The sequence below is a fragment of the Calonectris borealis genome, chromosome 8 (genome assembly GCF_964195595.1).
Source record: "Calonectris borealis chromosome 8, bCalBor7.hap1.2, whole genome shotgun sequence".
Taxonomy (NCBI): Eukaryota; Metazoa; Chordata; class Aves; order Procellariiformes; family Procellariidae; genus Calonectris; species Calonectris borealis.
This window is the reverse complement of record NC_134319.1, coordinates 28,321,352-28,340,379: the sequence shown is the minus strand read 5'-3', so window position 1 is coordinate 28,340,379 and position 19,028 is coordinate 28,321,352. Positions and strand designations below refer to the sequence as shown.

The 19,028-nt window shown below is 34.9% G+C and overlaps 1 protein-coding gene across 1 annotated transcript in view; it reads left to right on the top strand.

The window, feature by feature from the left end:
• Positions 1–17,346, top strand: part of CDC73 (cell division cycle 73) — a 110,519-nt gene extending 93,173 nt beyond the window's left edge. Inside the window, exons 14-17 of the mRNA XM_075156563.1 lie at positions 5,074–5,235; positions 7,126–7,226; positions 10,556–10,697; positions 11,898–17,346. Of these exons, the coding sequence (XP_075012664.1) occupies positions 5,074–5,235; positions 7,126–7,226; positions 10,556–10,697; positions 11,898–11,934 (442 nt within the window). The 3' untranslated portion in view covers positions 11,935–17,346. The remainder of the gene's footprint in view (positions 1–5,073; positions 5,236–7,125; positions 7,227–10,555; positions 10,698–11,897) is intronic.
• The last annotated feature ends 1,682 nt before the right edge of the window (positions 17,347–19,028 follow it).

Sequence of the window (19,028 nt, the reverse complement as noted above, 5' to 3'; positions counted from 1 at the left end):
ACTTAAAATCAAAGCTTAATCGTAGCTGGGAACCCCTATCTTTTAGGATAGCTTTTGTCTAGGATGCTGGATTTTTTTTATAAGTAACTGGACTGCAACACATTGTCACTTTGGATATGAGAAAAAGTAATTGCGGTATCATTGGCCGGTATTTTAGGTTGTTTGTTGTAAAATAAACAGGATAGTCTTCATCCAGTACTATGGTAGGCATTAAATTTCATTGTCAAGGACTGAAAGAAACTTATTAATTATACCTACATTTTTAGTAAGCCTTTTCATAGCTCTGTAGTATGTTGGGGTTTTTTTCCTTGCCAAATTTGGCTGACATTTGTATGATACTCAGCATCTTTAATTCATCACTGATGTTACACTCTCTTTTGAGGTAGAGAATACGGAAAGCAAGGAAGCTATCATGAGTAGAATGAAAAATACGTAATGGTAAACCTGAAGCGTGTTACCGGTTTAAGATTTTTTTAATATATCTGATTTGTCTGTTGCATATATTTGTTGCAACTTAGATTTTGTGGGGGAACATTTCTATATATAATTGTAATACAACAACTCACATGCTATATAATATGCAAGTGTTCTTGATAACATTTTTTTTGAAAGATTATTTTTCTAAGCAGCCAAGTACAAGATAAAAATGAAGAGTTTCTAAAATATTAAAAAGATATTTCATTTAAAATCAGAACTGCAATACTTTATGGTATATTGTGAAGCTTCTTAAAAAATATTTCATATAATACACTTCATTCTTATGCACTATCTGAATGCAACACTAGATATCATAATTATTGTGTAAAATCTGGCTTTCCAGACTAAGTATTTGAGAATATCTGAAATTAGGCTTTTCAGAGGCAATGCTTCTGCTTTACATGAAAGAAAAGTGAGGCAGGAATTATATCAGGCAGATGTGAATGATTAGATGATGATTATGTTTTTTTATTATGATGATGCTTTTACTCATTATATGTTTCACCGTATGTGGCCAGGCAACTCACTGAGATTTAGCCAGCTTTGACATTGAGCAAACTATCTGAAAGATTCAGGGATGATGTATTACAAAAAAGCTTTGTTCTCTTGCAAAAATAGGTGTATGAAGCTTTTGATACTGTAATTCAACAAAAATAATGAGGGGGGACTGTAAAAATAAGTCTCCAGGTCTAAACACAATCAAATGTCTGTTAGGATGATCTCTGTTACTATCCAGCATTGGAGTTGCCTTATTCTCTGTTCATACGTTTTTCAGTATGCCTGAGTTGGGGGCCAGAAAATGCTGACCTGACCTCGGTGAAAGTGTGTTAAAGTTAATGCTAGCAATTGATGCGAGTTTAGAGCCTAGGTGGGAGCAGCTCTGGCAGTTCAGTGGGTAGCATCTTGCCAGTTACCTTCCATAATTTGATCTTGTTCAATCACTTCCCTGTTACCTTAGGAAAGGGACCTGCTGTCTTTGTAAAGTGAGAGAGTGCACCGCTTTTTATGTGAATAATGATTTTGGAAATAAACTGCAAGAGAATTGAGTGCTATTAATTTCCTAGTAGGGGTATAAAATGGATTCTAAGAAGGTATGGGATTTTTTTTTTTTTTTTTAAACTAGGGAATAGTAATCTGGAGAAGCAACAAAAAAATGTAAGCTCCTGCACAAGCAGGATTCAGAACACGTTTCTAGTGGATTGGATGATTAAAAAAGTGTCAAGTATAAATGTGTAGTTAAACTATCAGCTATAGTATTGTGGCAAGTAATTCCCAAGAGAAGAGGGGGGTTTTGCTGTTTTCTTTAATACTCACATTTATTAAGCTTGTCTTTTATGTCCAAGTGGTGAGGGAGTAAGCCATGATTATATTTATAATCATACAATAATTTCTATTGATTATTAATTCTTGAGCACATGGCTTTTATTATACTCACTGAATCGATGGTTCCTGGAAATGCAAGCATATATTTCATAAACTTTCTGTAAGCTGTCATTTATTCCTGTACTCTGTGTGTGTACATATATGTAAGCATTTCCTTCAGTGCTTTCTTTGCAACAGTTATCTTCTGTACTATTCCATGTGAATCTGCTCATTGATATTTTTTTCTTCAGAAAATTCAGATAACACGATATTTTATATTCTGTCCTGGAGAAATGCATTCAAAAACGTTCACATTTTTACGGTAAATAAAAATATTGTCTACAAGATACATAACTGAGGCACAACCAAATGGTGCCTTAATGGCTGTAACAGTTTCTAGCTGAAATGGAGAGAATGTCAATAAACCAGTGTTGAAATGAATTCTTAAACACAGAAACATTTAAAGCTAGAAGTAAAATTGAGAATGCCTGTTTCAGCAAAATGCGAGGGGTCTCAGATATAGTGATGAAATTGTTAGACTGTAGAATAGCAATATTGCTTCTTAGGGTCCATATTTGTCTAATTTGGCAGGGGCGGCTAGGTTTCCTGTTTCCGTTCAAAATGTGTTTGCTTCCTCACATTTACAAATCAAATTAAAAATGTGACCTTTTAGATTGCTGTTCATATGAATATTTTATTATCCTTGTAATGTATGTATGGCTGGTTTTTATTTACATATTGTGTAAGAGTTTGTTCTCATTCAGTGCGTGGGACATGTAATAAAGAACGAAATTCTTCTCAAGCTCTCCACCATTTTGGGTGATCCTGGCTTTTTGTATAGACCTTGCCACTTGGGTTAAAGGTGTTTGAGTTGTTTGTTTTTTTTTTTTTTAATAATCTTTAAAATTAGGGTTTTTTTTTTAAAAAAAACCCCACATTTTATTTCCATCTTTCCAGCCCAGATTCCTTAGTTCTGATGGGTGAGGAGAGACTCATGAATGGTTTTCTTAAAAGCTCAAGACCACCAATAAAATCCTTACTTTAAGTTATGAAATACAGTTTCCTATCAGTTAGTATTGGCCAAGCAAAGCCTGGAACATGTTGGCAGGACAGGCCATTAGGTATGCTCATGATTAAAGTTGCACCTCACTTTTAAGTTTTTAAATTACTGACTAGAAATACTTAATTCTGATGTCACATTTGGTAGCTTTTTCCAAAGTAGAACTGTGTTGAACGCTTCTGTGTGTAGCACGCAATGGTATGTGTCGGTTGTGGTAGATAAAATATATGTAAATATTAACTGTTTTCTAATTACTTCAATTATTGGCAAAATGACTGTCTTAACGGTTTTTTTATAATATTCTAGGTGGCCTAGGTGTACTTTTCCCCAATGTATCCTGTATAGCTTTTTTGTCTGTATTTTCTTCAGAATGGTGGTTTTTTACATGTACTAGACAGATAAGCATAATTTAATTGATAGCTTATTTAACATCTGCAATGCTTTTTCTGTATTTGCAATACTAGTCAACTTTAATGCACAATTCATAGTCATTTGCAGGTTTTTTTTTTTAATTTTCCAGTGCAGATGTATGCATTTGGACACACACTTCAGAAATTGGTTGTGACTTTCTGGTTTTGAAACACTGTTAAATCATGAAGAGTGTAAGGGGACTTCATCTGTTTATTTACGTTAGGAGAGTAAAATAGTTTTGCTTGAAGGTTTATTGACAGTTTCCACGTGCTGCTTTAAAACATGTTTGTTTGGGTTTTTTCCCCAAAAATGCCATTTTCTCATTGGATATAAGATGTTAGCAAAAACTAGTATTTTCAAGTTAACTGAATAATGAACTTTTCCTTATATCTCTTTTTTCATTCCTTTTTTCTGTTTTTCCAGCACTAGGAAGTGGAGTCTGCCTGTTTAAGCACATTCAAATTGGTTTTTAGTATTCAAATAGAAATAGGTTGAAGAGAACAAATAGAAATGTGCAAACAACTTACCCGAAAAATATAGTAAACTTTTAAAAAGCACCATCTGTACTATAATGAAGAGAAATCTTACCAATTATGTAGAGTACTGTGTTTTTAAAATGTAACACCAATACTCCTGGTAACTTTTGCAGTTAAGTGAAACATAGTGTTTCTTATTATCAGAATTTTTGGAAATGAAATGTCAGCAGCAAACAGTGTTAGTAAGCTGGGTGGTTCTGAATAGAATATTAGGAGAACATGGGTCTGAGCTCTGCTCTTTTGCTGGCCTGGTAGGTGATACTGGTCACATCAGCATACCTTTCTGTGACATAGTTTGAGTTCTGTAAAATGCATGATTTTGTTATCTTTCCTTTTGACAAAATCCACTGAAATTCAACAGTAAAAAGGCTTGCACTACTCTCACATTTATGAAGCCAATTTTGAGAACTGTTCTGTGTATTTTATTATCGTCATAAAGAAGAGACTCTTGAAATGGAATTGCATTTTTTTTTAAGGTGAGGGGCTGCAAAATCAAAGATCTGTAATACATTGGGGGAGGGGGTGTCACATCTTAAGCATTTACTTTGTCATACAGAGATTACATAAGACGTGAGGATCACATTATCCTTATTTTCCGAGCACTTAATCTATCAGAGAAGGTATTTGGGGAAGGGGAGGGGGGAAATCCAGAATTGTGGTACCATACATCGTAGTAACCAGATGAATCGTTGATAATGTAAAATCACCGTCATCCAAAAAAATAAAACCTCACTCAAAAACCTTTTTGACCAAAAATCCCAGCTTTCTAGAGAAAACATAATCCTGATGGCTCCAAGAGCCAGAGCTCTAAAATTTGCTCCAGGAAGCAATTGTTTCTTAGTTCCCAAGCTTCCTCATGTTACCCTTGATCACTAAAAAGAATGAATTATAGCCATTCAAGCAGGTTGTGATCTGGCTTCTCATCTGCAAATGTATTGTGTAAGGTCGGCAAGCAATGCCACGAATGTATAAGAACAGGTCTGGCTGTAGTTTTGAGGGGCAGAGGACCTTTTAGTACAACTGGTTTTATCAAAAGGGCTTAAGAAATATTATTCTTATGTTTTTTGCTGTTCTGAATGAGTAGTGATGGAGGCTTGGCATAGTGAAAATGAGATGGCTTCAGTGACTGTTGCCAATAATGCAAAGTTCCGATAAAGTTGCTACTTTTCCTGCTGATTACATCAAATAAATTGCTTTTGTCTACAGAATGTTTCTTTATTCCCCAAGGTTTGTACCATCAGATGAAAAGAAGAAACAAGGCTGTCAACGAGAAAATGAAACTCTAATACAGAGAAGGAAGGACCAGATGCAGCCTGGGGGAACTACAGTCAGCGTTACTGTACCTTATCGAGTAGTAGACCAACCTCTGAAACTTATGCCACAAGACTGGTAAAATAGATTTCCCCTTTACAAAATTTCTTAATCAGGACAATGCAGAATTTGGAAGGGACCAATAAAATTCTACTACATTGCATAGAAGTTAAGATACAGATAAAAGAATGATTGATTGTTAACTGTATAGGAGTCTATAGGTGAAAATAATATGACACAAAACTTCTTTAAAAGAAATTTCTTAAGAGATCCGACACTCTGTATTTTAACAGTATGAGTAGCACAACTATTTTTATTAGGTTTGCCTGAAATGTTCCAGAAATTCAAATAGAAATAATCATATGAGTTTTCCAGTTCATGATACTGTAGTGTGCAAGTCACCGAAACGTGATCTGAGAGAAAATCCTCCTTTCTCACCTGCTTTCTGAATGAGATCTATTAGAAAGATACGTTTGCAGGCCTTCAGCATCTGACATTCTATCTTTTTTTTAATAGTTTAAGAAAGAAAGAAACAAAACACATCAGACACTAAAGACTGAACTGTGGTTTCAGTAGTGAATCAGATTCATTGAACTGGATTCAATGATGGAAGCTTACTTCTGAAGGGAGAGCCCCAGTTGGGGAAAGGGAATCATAGATAGCTTTTAAAAAAAAGCTGCAGATTGTTTTGTCTGTAGCCTATTCTTTAATGCTATGAAAACATATTTCTCTTTGAGCAGAAAAATTCTGGAGAAATATCTTTTTGTTATTTGATGTAATGAATTAGGCAACATTTTTACTTCTTCCTCACAAATATGAGGATTTTAGACATGCACGATGACATTTTTGATGGTTTCGTAACTTTCAAAGTAGATTTTAATGGAGAGGAATACTTTGAAAAGGTCCTGTTCCTAAATTAATTGGTCTCTGTATTGAGCACTTGAACTAATCAGAAATCTGTGGTTTTGAAATTCTAAATATCAAATAGCACTTAAAATGTTTAATGATCAAACCTTTAAGAACCATCTAAAATGGTTCCTAAAGTGCTTCTGACCAAAGAGGTAAAGTGGTGTGGGTTTTTTAGCTTGTTTTTATCCAAGGGAGAATCAGATATTAGTAGCTAGAAATTAAGAGGTTGCTGCTGTTTGTTTTTTTTTTTTCTGTTAGCCATTACAAAACCTGCAACATCATTCTAAATGGCAAAGCTTTAGTCTGTCTTTTAAAAAAACAAAAAACCCCAAAACTCCACTTTGATTATTCTTTTCCATTTGGGATTTGGTAGGCTTTATGATGAATTAAATTTGGGGATTAGATTAGGGAGGTAATTGTTTGTCGTAGTAGGTAGGAATGATGGTTGGATGATGTAAATGTTCAAGAAAAAGATAGACCGTATGTGGGAGGACAATTATTCGCAAAGGTTTTTTTTAAATTTTATTAATGTAAAAGCTTTATCTTAATCACAAATTTATTTTTGTAGACCACAGGTAATGGTTACATACCCTCACAATAAAGGATGCACTTTGCAACCGGAGGCAGAAATTTAGCAGCTTTCTCTTCTAATAAATTTTTAGAATAGAAGTTAACGCTGTTCAGAATAAAGGCTTTTAAATTGATTCATCTCTGATTACAGTGTTATTCTTAGAAGATTATCTCTAAAATGTTGGAGCACTTTTTAAAAGCAAAGTAATAATGACCAGAAATAAACACTGTTTGACTTCTTATAAATGTAACATGAGAAACTGCACTGCATTCTGCAAAGGGACAGAGCTAAAAGTCCAGAAAAATCACATGGAATTTTTTTTTGCTTAACAGAGGAAAAAGCAGTTGCACTGGAGGTGTGGTTGTTAAATGTGCTATACTGCTGTTACTAACATAAGAAACTATGCTAAGGTATACTGCCTGTTTAAGAAAACATGTAATTTAAGTGTTCAAGGCCATCAACGTGTCCATCTCTTTCTGTGTTTGTAGGGATCGTGTGGTGGCAGTGTTTGTACAGGGTCCTGCTTGGCAGTTCAAAGGCTGGCCTTGGCTCTTGCCTGATGGATCACCTGTTGATATCTTTGCAAAAAGTAAGGGGTTTTGTTTCGTTTTGTTTTTTAAAACAAAAACAAGGGGGGTTTGTTTTGTTTGGGGCTTTGTTATTCTGTTTGGGGGTGTTTGTGAGGTTTTTATGCTTATGGCAAAGTACTGCCAAGTACTACCAAAGTACTGTTGGACTAGGATGGTTGAGAAGACAGGCGCTTAGGTCTTTGCACAGATGGCAAGTATTAATGAGCCCTCTGCAATTCTTCTGTTCTGACTTGTGGAAGGTCACGGAAATCTTCTCAGAGCTGTCATCTTTACAAGAGGTTCAGAAATAGCTAGTGTATAAATTTATTTTCCAAGCTTCTAAAAAAGGTGAAAAGGCAACGAATATTATAACACTTCATAGATAACAGGTTTCAGATTTCATTACTACTTTGAACAGAGGATTAATCACCTAGTATTTCACTAAGAAAGCTTTACAAATATGGTCTGGTGCCTGACAAAAACTTGAAAGTTTAATAAGATACAAATACTTTTTAAGTTGTGAGCTAGATTTTATAACTGTATAGATCTGAACAGATTTTTTGAGTTGTCACAATTATGCCCAGTATGCTTTGAGACACTGCTCAGTTCACTCTTCTGATTGTAAGGTGTGTGATAATATCTGAAGAAACTGTCAAATTCTGTTCTCTGTCACTTCATTGTGAAGCTGCCTTAGAAAATAGACCTTCTTATAGTGTCTGCTGGTTTCTGAGCTACAGATTTTAAAAAAACCAAACCAACGCATACACACAAAAGAAAAAAACAAAAAAGGCGCAAAAAGCCCCAAAACCACCTTAGTTCTTAGTCTGTCATCTTCCAGTCAGTGGGATGAGGAAACAAGTTTGATCAGGTTTTATGTGTGCACATATTTGGAATGTGAAGTAGAAGATGGAAGGAGAATGCTAGTTTGGTAAGGAGCAAAAAAAAAGAAAAGTCGGATGGAAGACTAAAGATATATCTGTGAACAAGAAAATAGAATGAGTTCCTTAAGGGGGGATTGAGAATGAACAGGGAGAGAATGAAAGAGCCTGAAAGTCAATGTAAAAGAAAAAATACACCACAGGAGAAAGTTTAACAAAAGAGACTAATGAAAGAAGAAAATAACACTTCAAAATGAAGATACAGAGAAAACAGAAATTGTGAAAAGCAAAACTAAGGAAAATGCTGTTAACTATTTAAGGTCTAGCTAGTAGTTGCATACTAGTTCCTATTAATTTTAACATTATGTATATATAAATGTATAGAGGGCCATAGGAATTGTTATGACATACTTGGACATTTTTTAAGTCTTCGCTATGCCAAAAGATCAAAATCATAGCCTATGTAGTTCAATCTGAAGGTGTACAAATCCTTACATTTTTCAAGTGAAAGAAGGATATCTGTTCTTACTTGACTCATAAAGATACAATGGACCTTTTTTAATTTAGAAATGCATTCCGTTGTTTCAAAGCGAGGTATTTTTGAAATATTTTCCTGATAAGAGTATCTCTAGGGCTTTTCCTAATGACTTTACTCACTCCTCAAAATAAAAACAGTGTAAATGGAGAGAGCACAGGCAATGTCAGTGTGGTTGTATGTGTTTACCTTTTCCTGAAGCTATTGCTTTGCCCATATTTATAGTCTTCAGTGGTCTTCATAAATGCGATTTCTGGAATCTGCAACAGTTCATTGTTTTGCCTGCAGTTTGCGTTTCTTCATGTAATTCACTGGGACCATAGCGATTAACAAATATTCAAAGCTTATCACTGTCATTTTTGGAAAACAACAGGTAGCTTACCATAAAGAATTTGTCAGTAAAATTTGTATTGGACCAGAGCCTAACTGGTTTAATTTGTTCAATTGCTATGTTACATAGCATTTTCTTAGTTGAGTCTCTAAAATTGTTCTCCTTAGTTTTCTTTACATGTGGTCTGAGTATTTAATGTTCACATAGCAAACAAGCTTATTTTTGCATCTGCAAAATTCAGATGAAATTTTGAATGATGTCACTTTAATGAACAAATATTTAATTTTGAATACCATTTTAAAGGTCTTGCTGCTAGAGCACATTAGTGCGCTTTAATACTGATTTGTTTCAGATTCAGAAGTGGATTGTCTTCTGCTCCCTATCGTTTAACCTTAATGCAGAGGCTCTGTCAGGTGTTGATTAAGTTTTCTGTAAATGCATAGCCCCGATATATCTTTATTTGCTTTCTCTGGAATTATTTTAAAGCATGCAACATTGTATGGCAAATATAATGTATATGTATTCTTAGTTTTCATTCATAAAGCTTGGAAATTTATCTGGCAATGGTACAAGCCAGATGATCACACCTTTAGTTTGTTAATTGAAAAAAAAGCTAATTTCAGAATCCAATCTTCTAGAATGCTCCTAGATATATCATTTTATAGATTGACCTGTATCTGAAAAAGGGGACTGATTTTATTTATTTATTTATTTATTTATTTATTTTAGCCATTTGGCTAAAATTGTAGGTGGATTTTGTGGAAGAAAAAATGAAGTGTGTAGTACCAGAAAAGATACGACCATGGCATTAAAAATAACTAGTTTCCACAAGCCTGGTCAAATGTGTCTGCTTTATTTCTCCAATAATATCCAAAATACAAAATGCATCAAATTGGTTACCAGATAGGAATTGTACAAGACTTAAACACTTTGCACTGGATTATGTCAAAACTATTATTTGGCTAAGGAAATCAAGAGGAGTCACAAGAAGATTTTAATACTCACTGTATTAATGCTTAGGCTTTACATAATTCACATGTGACAATACTTCCCAAGAGCAAAATAACTGTTAATATTTTACCATTTTTAATTGAGTACTAGATCAGGGGAAATTGGCAGTTACTAAATTTCTCAGAATGCTTCATGTAGCGTCTGGGGGTTACACTGGCATTCTTGTTATCAGTCTTCTACACAGGCTTTCAGGAAATAGCCAGGCTTCGTTCTCAATGGTCTCAGAAATGCTTTTTTAAAATTCTTGGACAGTTCAAGGATTTTCAGAAAGAACATCTTTGTTTCCCAAAGAAAATATGCTTGAATTGGCAATGAGTTTCTGCCATTCTCCTGGAATCTGTGCATCTAAAAATAGGGGCTGCCCTTTCATTTAAACCTATAACAGCATGAGAGCCTGAGAGTGGCCATCAACCGCTATATTTAGCTCAGTGCCCTTTATTAACTGGTTTACTTTCTTGAGAGATGGGCTTAGTAATTTTGTTCTCAGACTGTATTCTGAAAAAAGAGGGGTGAGATGGGAATTCTCTTTGACTAATAATTAAACACTGTAAAGTCATCATGTTTGTATACTAAATGTTTTCTTGTTTCCTGTAGTTAAAGCTTTTCATCTCAAATATGATGAAGTACGTCTGGATCCAAATGTACAGAAATGGGATGTAACAGTGTTAGAACTAAGCTACCACAAAAGACACCTGGACAGGCCAGTATTTCTACGCTTCTGGGAAACTTTGGACAGGTATGTTTCCTTGAAAATTCTTCATGATCATGTTTTTATCATGTTTGGTGGGAAGGAAAAATTATGGCAACAAGGGAATTGTATACAACTTAGATATTTGAACAATGTTTTAGCTTGAAAATACTGCTTGGTTAGACTTTCCCTGATGATACAGTTAAATATATACCACTGTATTTTATTATAAACTATAAATAATAATCTCCAAAGTGTCATATGCATGGATTTAAAGGAAGAGTAGTTACCATTAATCATCAAGTAGTACCATGATTCCCCACCTCCCTTTAGGCAGAAGGAAAGGAATGGAGAACAAGCTAGGTGGTGTAGAGTTTTCCTTTGTTCCCCCAGCCCTCCCTTTGGACTGCAGTTCTGAGCTTATGAGCTCTCCTCCTTTCTCTCTCCACCTCACTAGATGAGTCTAGAAAAGGTGAGAAACTACCTTAAGATAGAGGGTCACAAAGCATTATCTTACCCTGATGCCCTTGAGTCCCCAGCACTGGATAGGAGAGGAAGGAAATCAAAAAAGATATGGCACATAATGAGCTTTGGACTAGCGATTCTTCTGTATCTTAGGGGCCTTCCAAATACTTAGCCCTGCCTTTTGTGAGAAGTGAGGGATGGAGGAGCCCCAGCAGCTCTGTGAAGAGCAGCATTGCTTCTGAGTCTGCTTCTCTGTGGTTCAGAACCCTCTCTGAATGGGAAGTTCATTGCAATACCTTTGTCGTGTTGTAGAGAAGAAACTTTCTTATCATGAAGCAGTTGAAGAAATATTGACGGAGGGGAGAAGCCCATGCATTTCATGAATGTTTAATCTTTTCATGTTGATTGCACAGCAAACTGCTTGAATGATTGAGTGAACTTCAAAAAGAAAAATCCTATGGGAATTGTCAAAATAATTCCAAGCATCAAACTTTACATGGCTTCTTATTTAAAAGTCTCAGCTGACCTATATATCTGAATTGTTGGTGCCTTGGAAAACATGAATTTTCTTCAAAGCAAAGGTTTTAGCTGACTGTCTTTTAGTGGGACAAATATTGTGCATATCACAGAGCTATATGGCAGATAAAACATTGCATCTCTTCGACAACTTGCTAATTCTCTAAGAATTTTGTTTTAACAAACCCTGTGCATATTATTCCTGAGAGTAAAATTTCTGTAAATACCAAAAGAGAGGTAACATTGTTTTCTGTTATTTTTTTTCAGGTATATGGTAAAGCACAAATCTCACTTGAGATTCTGAATCCTTCAGCTGCCATTTATTTCCTGAAGTATGGATTGAGAAAAATGAAAGGGGCTCCAGTTTGGAGACCAGAGCTCGCACTATATGATATGTCAAGAACTTTACAAATGAAGAAGGGTCACAGTTTAAACTTTTTATAAAATCTTGTTTGGATGCTTCATGCTATGGCAGGTTGATACCTGTTGTTATTCAGAAGCAAAGGGGTTTTGCTTAAAACTATTTTTTTAATGTTGTTAGCCTTCTAGTCTGCAATCCAAATTGTATATTTTGATAGCAGCAGTTTCTTCTCTGTTTTGTTAAATTAGCCACATTTTTAAATAATGTGTTTTGTTCCTTATTAGAAAATAGATTGATCTTCACTGCAGGTTACAAATGTGTGTGTGTGCGTGTGCACATGTGCGCACGTGTGTGTGTGTATATATGTGTGTGTGTGTCTATATATATAATGTATAAAAAAAATTATAGACACACTTATGCACACATAGATATTACCAGGCTTTCTAAACCACTTAGCTTCTGAGCTTAGTTTTGGTTTTCTTTGCTTATTGTTTCACTTACTGAAAATATTTTGTTGTGAATGATATTACATTTTAGTCAATAGACTTACAAAACTGAGCAAAGTGAAAATTGTTTTGGATAAATCAAAATGTCAGCCTGTATATGTATATTCTGTCAGTCTTTGTTGAAAAAGGGAAGATGAAAAATCTAGAAACACTTTTTTGGATTTGTAATGTCCCAGTTTACTAAATCTTTAAACTTTATTATAGGAATACCTTCGAGTCATGTTAACTTTAAATTGCCATTCTCCGCACAGATCTCTTTATTTAAAATGAAAGTGTGCATGTGTACATTCCCATCTATCAAAATACCTTTACATATGAGTCTAAATGTTACCTAGATTAAACAATGAATAGAGAAGGAGAGAGTCTGGATTTTTTTCCTGAAGCAGCCACCGCAAGGAATGAATAATTTTAACTTCTTTGCATTTATACCTCTAATACCACCTCTAATATTATTTTCTTGTGACAAAGTAGCCCAGGCTATGTCTACAGGAGTTGTAATTTTCTGAGATGAGTGGCTAATACGGCCTCCTAACAGTCCTGCATTGGAATGGAAAATGAGCCTACTCCAATTACCAAAGAACAGATTTGCTTTATCTACAGTGTGTGTATAACTGAGGCCAGAAGACCCTGGTATTTGTATGAATTTATGGTGTCTCTGTATCTATTTAATAACATTAAGTTGATGTTGCATACCAGTGGATGTAGAGAATGATCAAATACTGTAACACCGCATGAATTTTTTTCTGGGATAGAAAATACATGTTCATAATCCTGTTCTTGAAATTCCAAACCATGTTTTTTTAAAATACTTTACGTTTAAAGTTCGACGAAAGTAAAATGTTCTACCTATTCTTCTTTAGTTTTGCTTTTTATTTGATGTTACCTTCATTTTTAATAAAACCAGAAGGCACATCTCCTTAAGAAGTTTTTAAAACTATGTCTTAAATTTATGAGGACTGTGAGGTCTGACTTTTAATTCTGTGTTTCCATCCCTGCTATATCAAGACTACTATTTTTAAATGGTCTTAATGGAAACATAAAAAAAAAAAAAACAACCCCCAAAAAAATCAAAAACCCAAAACAACCCAGTGACTCCAAGATTGGCAGTTGAGACTGGATTTTTTTATGGATTCTGCGAAGTGACTGAGAAGAGCAGGCAATACAGAACCACTAGCAGTTCTCCTATTTGTATGGGCAGTTGATCAGTTCCAAATGACTGTTTTTTTCCCAATACTTGAGCTTATTATAAATGTATCCATGTCACACATGAGTGAGCTAAAACATTCAATACTTTGTTTTAACCTGTACTATAATTAGAAAAGCTGTAATGGCTATCAACACAGCAATTGCTGAAGAATTTTCCATGAGGAAAGTGGTTCATTACTGCTTTAGATAGTGGGATATCATGTATGGGTTTTGTAACTCTCAAATATTTCCAATGAGAAATGTAATTTTTTTCAGACTTAATCAGTACTTCATGGCCCATGCAGTTTTAAAGAGACTTCTACAATGGGCAGCAAACTTAAAAAGCAAATTCTGAAAAAATGTGCTGCTTCATGTGCACTGTGATATACAGACTATATAGTGGTCTTAAAATAGGCAAGGTCCAGTTATCTTTTCTCTGTCCTGTATCTCACTTGTGTTTTAAACGCATGTGTAATCCCAGGTCCAATATTGTATACAGGAGATGGCTTGATTTAGATGTAAATTTATATATATATTGCGAATAACTCCTCTGAAACTAGTCAAGTTACATGGATGTGAAACTGGCAGAAGAGCAAAATCCATGAAATCTTTGTATGAACTGTGCCATTTTTTATGGATTGGGCATAGACCTTTAACATCCTAGAATTTTGTACTTGCAAGTAATTTACGACACAAGTTGTAAAATATGTATTTGTGAAGGAGTTGGCACCTGATCGTGCATATTTTTGTCAGTCATAAAAGTAGTGATGTTTATAAAATGAGCCATTTTGCAATCAGATTCCTGCTGACATTATTGGAAGTTTAATTAGGTTGTCAGAATAGCATTCCTGCTGCCTTCATAAATAACTGCACATAGATTATGAAACTACTTGGACTTAAAAATTTAGCCTTGGAGCAGCATTTTGCAACACAGCTGGAATTTTAGACACTTATGTTATGCTTAATTTATCTACAAGTTAATGTAGAGTAATAAAGACAACCGATACTAAGAACTGGAGAAGCTGGAGGATCAGACATCTGTTTTAGTGAGCTGCATTCTTATTGTTGAGCAAGTTTGACACACTACTTAGAGGTGTATAAAGTGTGTAAATTGTACTCAATTAAAATGCATAACTAAAACTGAGCTACTTCACTGACTGTAGTTTATTGAACAGTAGAATGATACTAGCATGGAAATCAAATATCAAATTGAACAACATGAAACAAGATAAAACAAGACGAAAACTGGTTTGAAGTCCGCTATTGGGCTCCCATACTATCAGCAGGTGATTATTTCTTTTAGTAGCAAGGTTATAGGGGCCAGTAGATATATCTGAAGTAATGATTTTATATTAAAAACTAAAATACTTATGATTTATGCTATTTGAGCTTTCTGAATGCTACCCTGAACAAAGCAGACAAAGGGGGAATTTTTTTGTAAGGTAAAGTAGGGCAACCGCAGGGACTTGCATACCTGAAGAAATTGCAGATCAGCATCCTCAATTGAGTAGGCTCAGCTATTTAGTTATTACCTGGAAATTTTTGTAGCAAGATAGTTTCACAAATAGGTACTAAAGTCAGTGCTTGAGCTAGACAATTTATAGAACTGTTCGAAATGCTGTAAACCTTTTTATTTCTGAATACAGAAGAAAATGTAGATAGCAGATTGTGTGTTAAGTTGCCCTTGATCATAACTTGAACTATTATCTGATATTTGACAGATAAGCCTTTATCAGAACAGCAAATTTAGTTTTGGCTTTCATTTGATATGCAGTCAGTGTGTAAAATATTACCATTCTCTGCAGGGACCTGCAAAAGTAAGTTTTATTAGTACAGCTTTCATTCTTTTCCTGGTGAAATATGCACTTAGTTGCTAATTCTTGCAAACACAAGACAAAAAAAAAAAGCTGGTCAAAATTAATGGCTTAGTGATTTTAAAATTTAATGTCATGAATGCATTTTAATTCAGAAACCATAACTAATGCCAAGTACTTTATTAGAGCGATGTGTTCATGAAAAATTAAAATCCCTGCCTGAAGAAACTGTTGGCCAAGTAGGTTACAGTTCAACTAATCTGTGGAAAAATGTGCCACAAACTAGAATCTCTGAATGTCATATTCTGAGTTGCTCATTTGTTACTTAACTGATTTTTTTGAAGAGGGATGGCAGTTTTGCTTTTGTTTTCTGAACAGTTACATAGTTCAATAGCAATTGCGTAGTTTACAACCTTTGGTTTGGTTTTACCCTAAGACTGTAAGCCCAATACAACAATTCCGAGGCAGTGACTGAAAACAGATCACTTTAAGTATGAAGTTGTTTAAGTGGAGCTCATGCACTTGACAAAGATAAAGATGGTTTCTTAATGGAAGTATGATCCAGTGGGTAACATCAAGTCCATTGTTCAGCTGTCATTGACTTGTCTGTAGATCATTCTTCTCAGTGGTGATGCTATCATAGAGGGCAAGTTTGAGAATAATGAGATTTAATCAAGCAAAATTCATTGGCAGGTAGTACACAGTGACAGGCCAGTCATCCAGACTGATTTACTGTGTTAATTTCTCTTTAAACAAAAATTTTATAATTTTTTAATAAGAATGCAAATGCAAAGAACAATCTCAAATGTTTGAAACTTTATTGCAGAGAATAGTTCACATGTAAAACTGAAAGATACGAGGTGGTACATAAAATCTGTAAGAAAAATATCTTGCTTTATGGTTTTTATTTGCATCTGTAAATTCTTTTCCTCTAGTTTGCTTTATTTCAAATTCAGAAAAACTGGTTACTTGCTTCACAAGCTTCCTGCATGTATCACTGGAGACTGTCAGAGGTAAATCTTTAGCTGCAGTTGCTTGAAGGTTTGGTTAAATGAGTTTGTAGACTATAAATTCTGGCCTAACTGTGTCAGTGGGCCCAAATTTTAACAGTGGTTTTGAAGTTTCAAGTTAAAATGCAATCTTATAAGAATCTGGTGGGGACAGCCACTATTGAATGAAAGGAGAAGACAAACTTCTCATGAGAATAAACCTTTAAACTCTCACGTAACTGTCATAAACTTGTGTTTAATGACTGTTTCGATAAATCTTAAATTTTTGGATATGTCTTGCCACTTGACTTATTATTTAAGATCTGGACTATATTATTGATGTTTGTATGGAATTAATAGTTTAGTATCAGCTCAAGTCCAACTTTTGAAAATCTTAGCAAAAATATCTTGACTTTCAAAGGTTGGGATGTCTTTCTAAATGCAATAGTCAACTTAGCTGTGAAAGAAGAAACAAAAAAAGCACGTTTCTCTTGTTCCTATCAATCAAGACCAACCCTGTAGTTCCATAATACTGAATGGATTTCTATTGGTGAAATAGGATGTAAAAAATACCTTAAAGAAACTGCTTCTAATTTTTCACTTGTTCCTGCCCTCTTGAAATCCTATCCAGGAGACCCATTCAGCCCCTCATCTTCTTCCCTGACTCGTTCTTTCTGCTTGTGTCTCCCAAACTGGGACTGTTCCCAAACCTGCAAGCTTTCTGAGGACCTCAGCTCAGCGCACATCCATGAATTATTCCTCTGCCTCATCTCCATCAGTGAACAAACAGGGCAGTGGAAGCACAAGAAGCACAAGCTCCTCCCTTTTACGCATCAAAGAGTTGGTTACAAACTTTTTTTTTTTTAAAAAAAAAAAGCAAGTATGACCTACTGAATACTTCATCATGCTTCTTTCTAGTTTAGTTTTGACCTGTAGTAATGAAGCTTTGTGGTTTTGAACATAAAAATATTGAAGGCATAGTAGTTATTATTTCCTTAATTATTCTCCAAGGACCTTTACCTGTAGATTTCTCCCTGTTACTGCAGATAAGTATTAGGAGCAGGATGGTGAACGATTATCCTGAGCTCCGCTGAGCTGAGTCAATCTTAACCTGAGACTGAATAAAATCTAAACACTTAATTACCTGTCTTTGTTCGGCAGCTGGCAAATAATTTGAGGAGCACCACACTAGTTTTCTTTGTTATTGATTTTGTGAGAGACAAATCTACTGTAACAAAATTATGAGCAGTGAAGAAAATAAAAAATTGATACTTGTTTTTCAGATGCTATTCAACACTTGTAATAGAGCTATTTACAATTTCCTAAGAATTGCAGCTAATACTAATGAAAGCAACTAATACTAATCCCAAGAGCAGAAAGCATGGATTTGATGGTTTTCTAGGGTTATGAGTTATCGATAAATTTTGCAGCATGCCCTTAAGAAGTTCAGATGGTCACAGAAAAAGATAATGTAACTGAATGGTACCTCACCAGCTGCCCCTTCCTGTGCAGTGAGACATCTCAGCTGACCCCGTCCTCAATTCAAGCATGCCTACTCATGATCACTGCAGTGAGGAAGGAGGTGATCTTTTACATATTCAAATCCCCTATTGTGGAGCTTGTTTTGGTTGTCTACCAGGCGTTCTTCATTCTGGTATCCTTGAGAACGGCTGTCAGGATTTTCTTGATGCTAGCATGCTACTGAAGGTATGTCTGTGGGTTTTAAAAAGATACAACCCAAATGAAGGGAATAAAGTTATGTAGCAGTGCTCCACTTGTTCTTATGACAAATACCACTGCTGAAGATCCTGCAAATTACACAGGTGTTAGGGTGGAAGATTAATTTAATTACTTTACAATGTCATGTATAGCCACTTTGTATGGTAGGTATTCTCAGCCACTCATTGACCTAACTTTGTTTAAATTCACTTGTTGCGTCTTGTGTGAAACTTAGATATTGCAGGTTCCACTGGAGAGAAGAGATCTTTTTATTCTGTAATGAAACTTGTATGAAAGAGCCTTTTTTTTATGCATGACGGAAGCAAGTAGTCTGGTTGCTGAAAAGTTGCTAAAAAGGGAATAATGGGATTAAATATGAAAAAAAAACCACCAACCCCACCAAACCCAAACATCGAAAAGCTTCCTAAAGTGATTGTTAAACTGAAATACACTTACAACAAATCATTGTGAAGTCTGTGTAGAGCAAATTTGTTTCTGTGTTCAGTGGATTAATGCCCTAAATTACCTTCCCAATAATCTTGTTTTAGCTTTATCAAATTGAATGATCCACAAAGTCACTCAATGATATAAAAATCTCTCGTGAATTTGATTAATTTTCACTTTTAATCTTGATTTTTCTGGCTTTGGTCAGTACCTGTTGGTCTATTCATCTAGCCTTTTCTTTCCCCCAAACATCAAGGCAGCTGGATGAGCTTCTAAGTATAAAATTAAGTAAGTACAAAATTACAGTTAGTTTTGTGTTTCTATGCATGTACATTCACGTTATTATTCCACTGAGAAGAAATGTGCCTCCCTCGTGATGC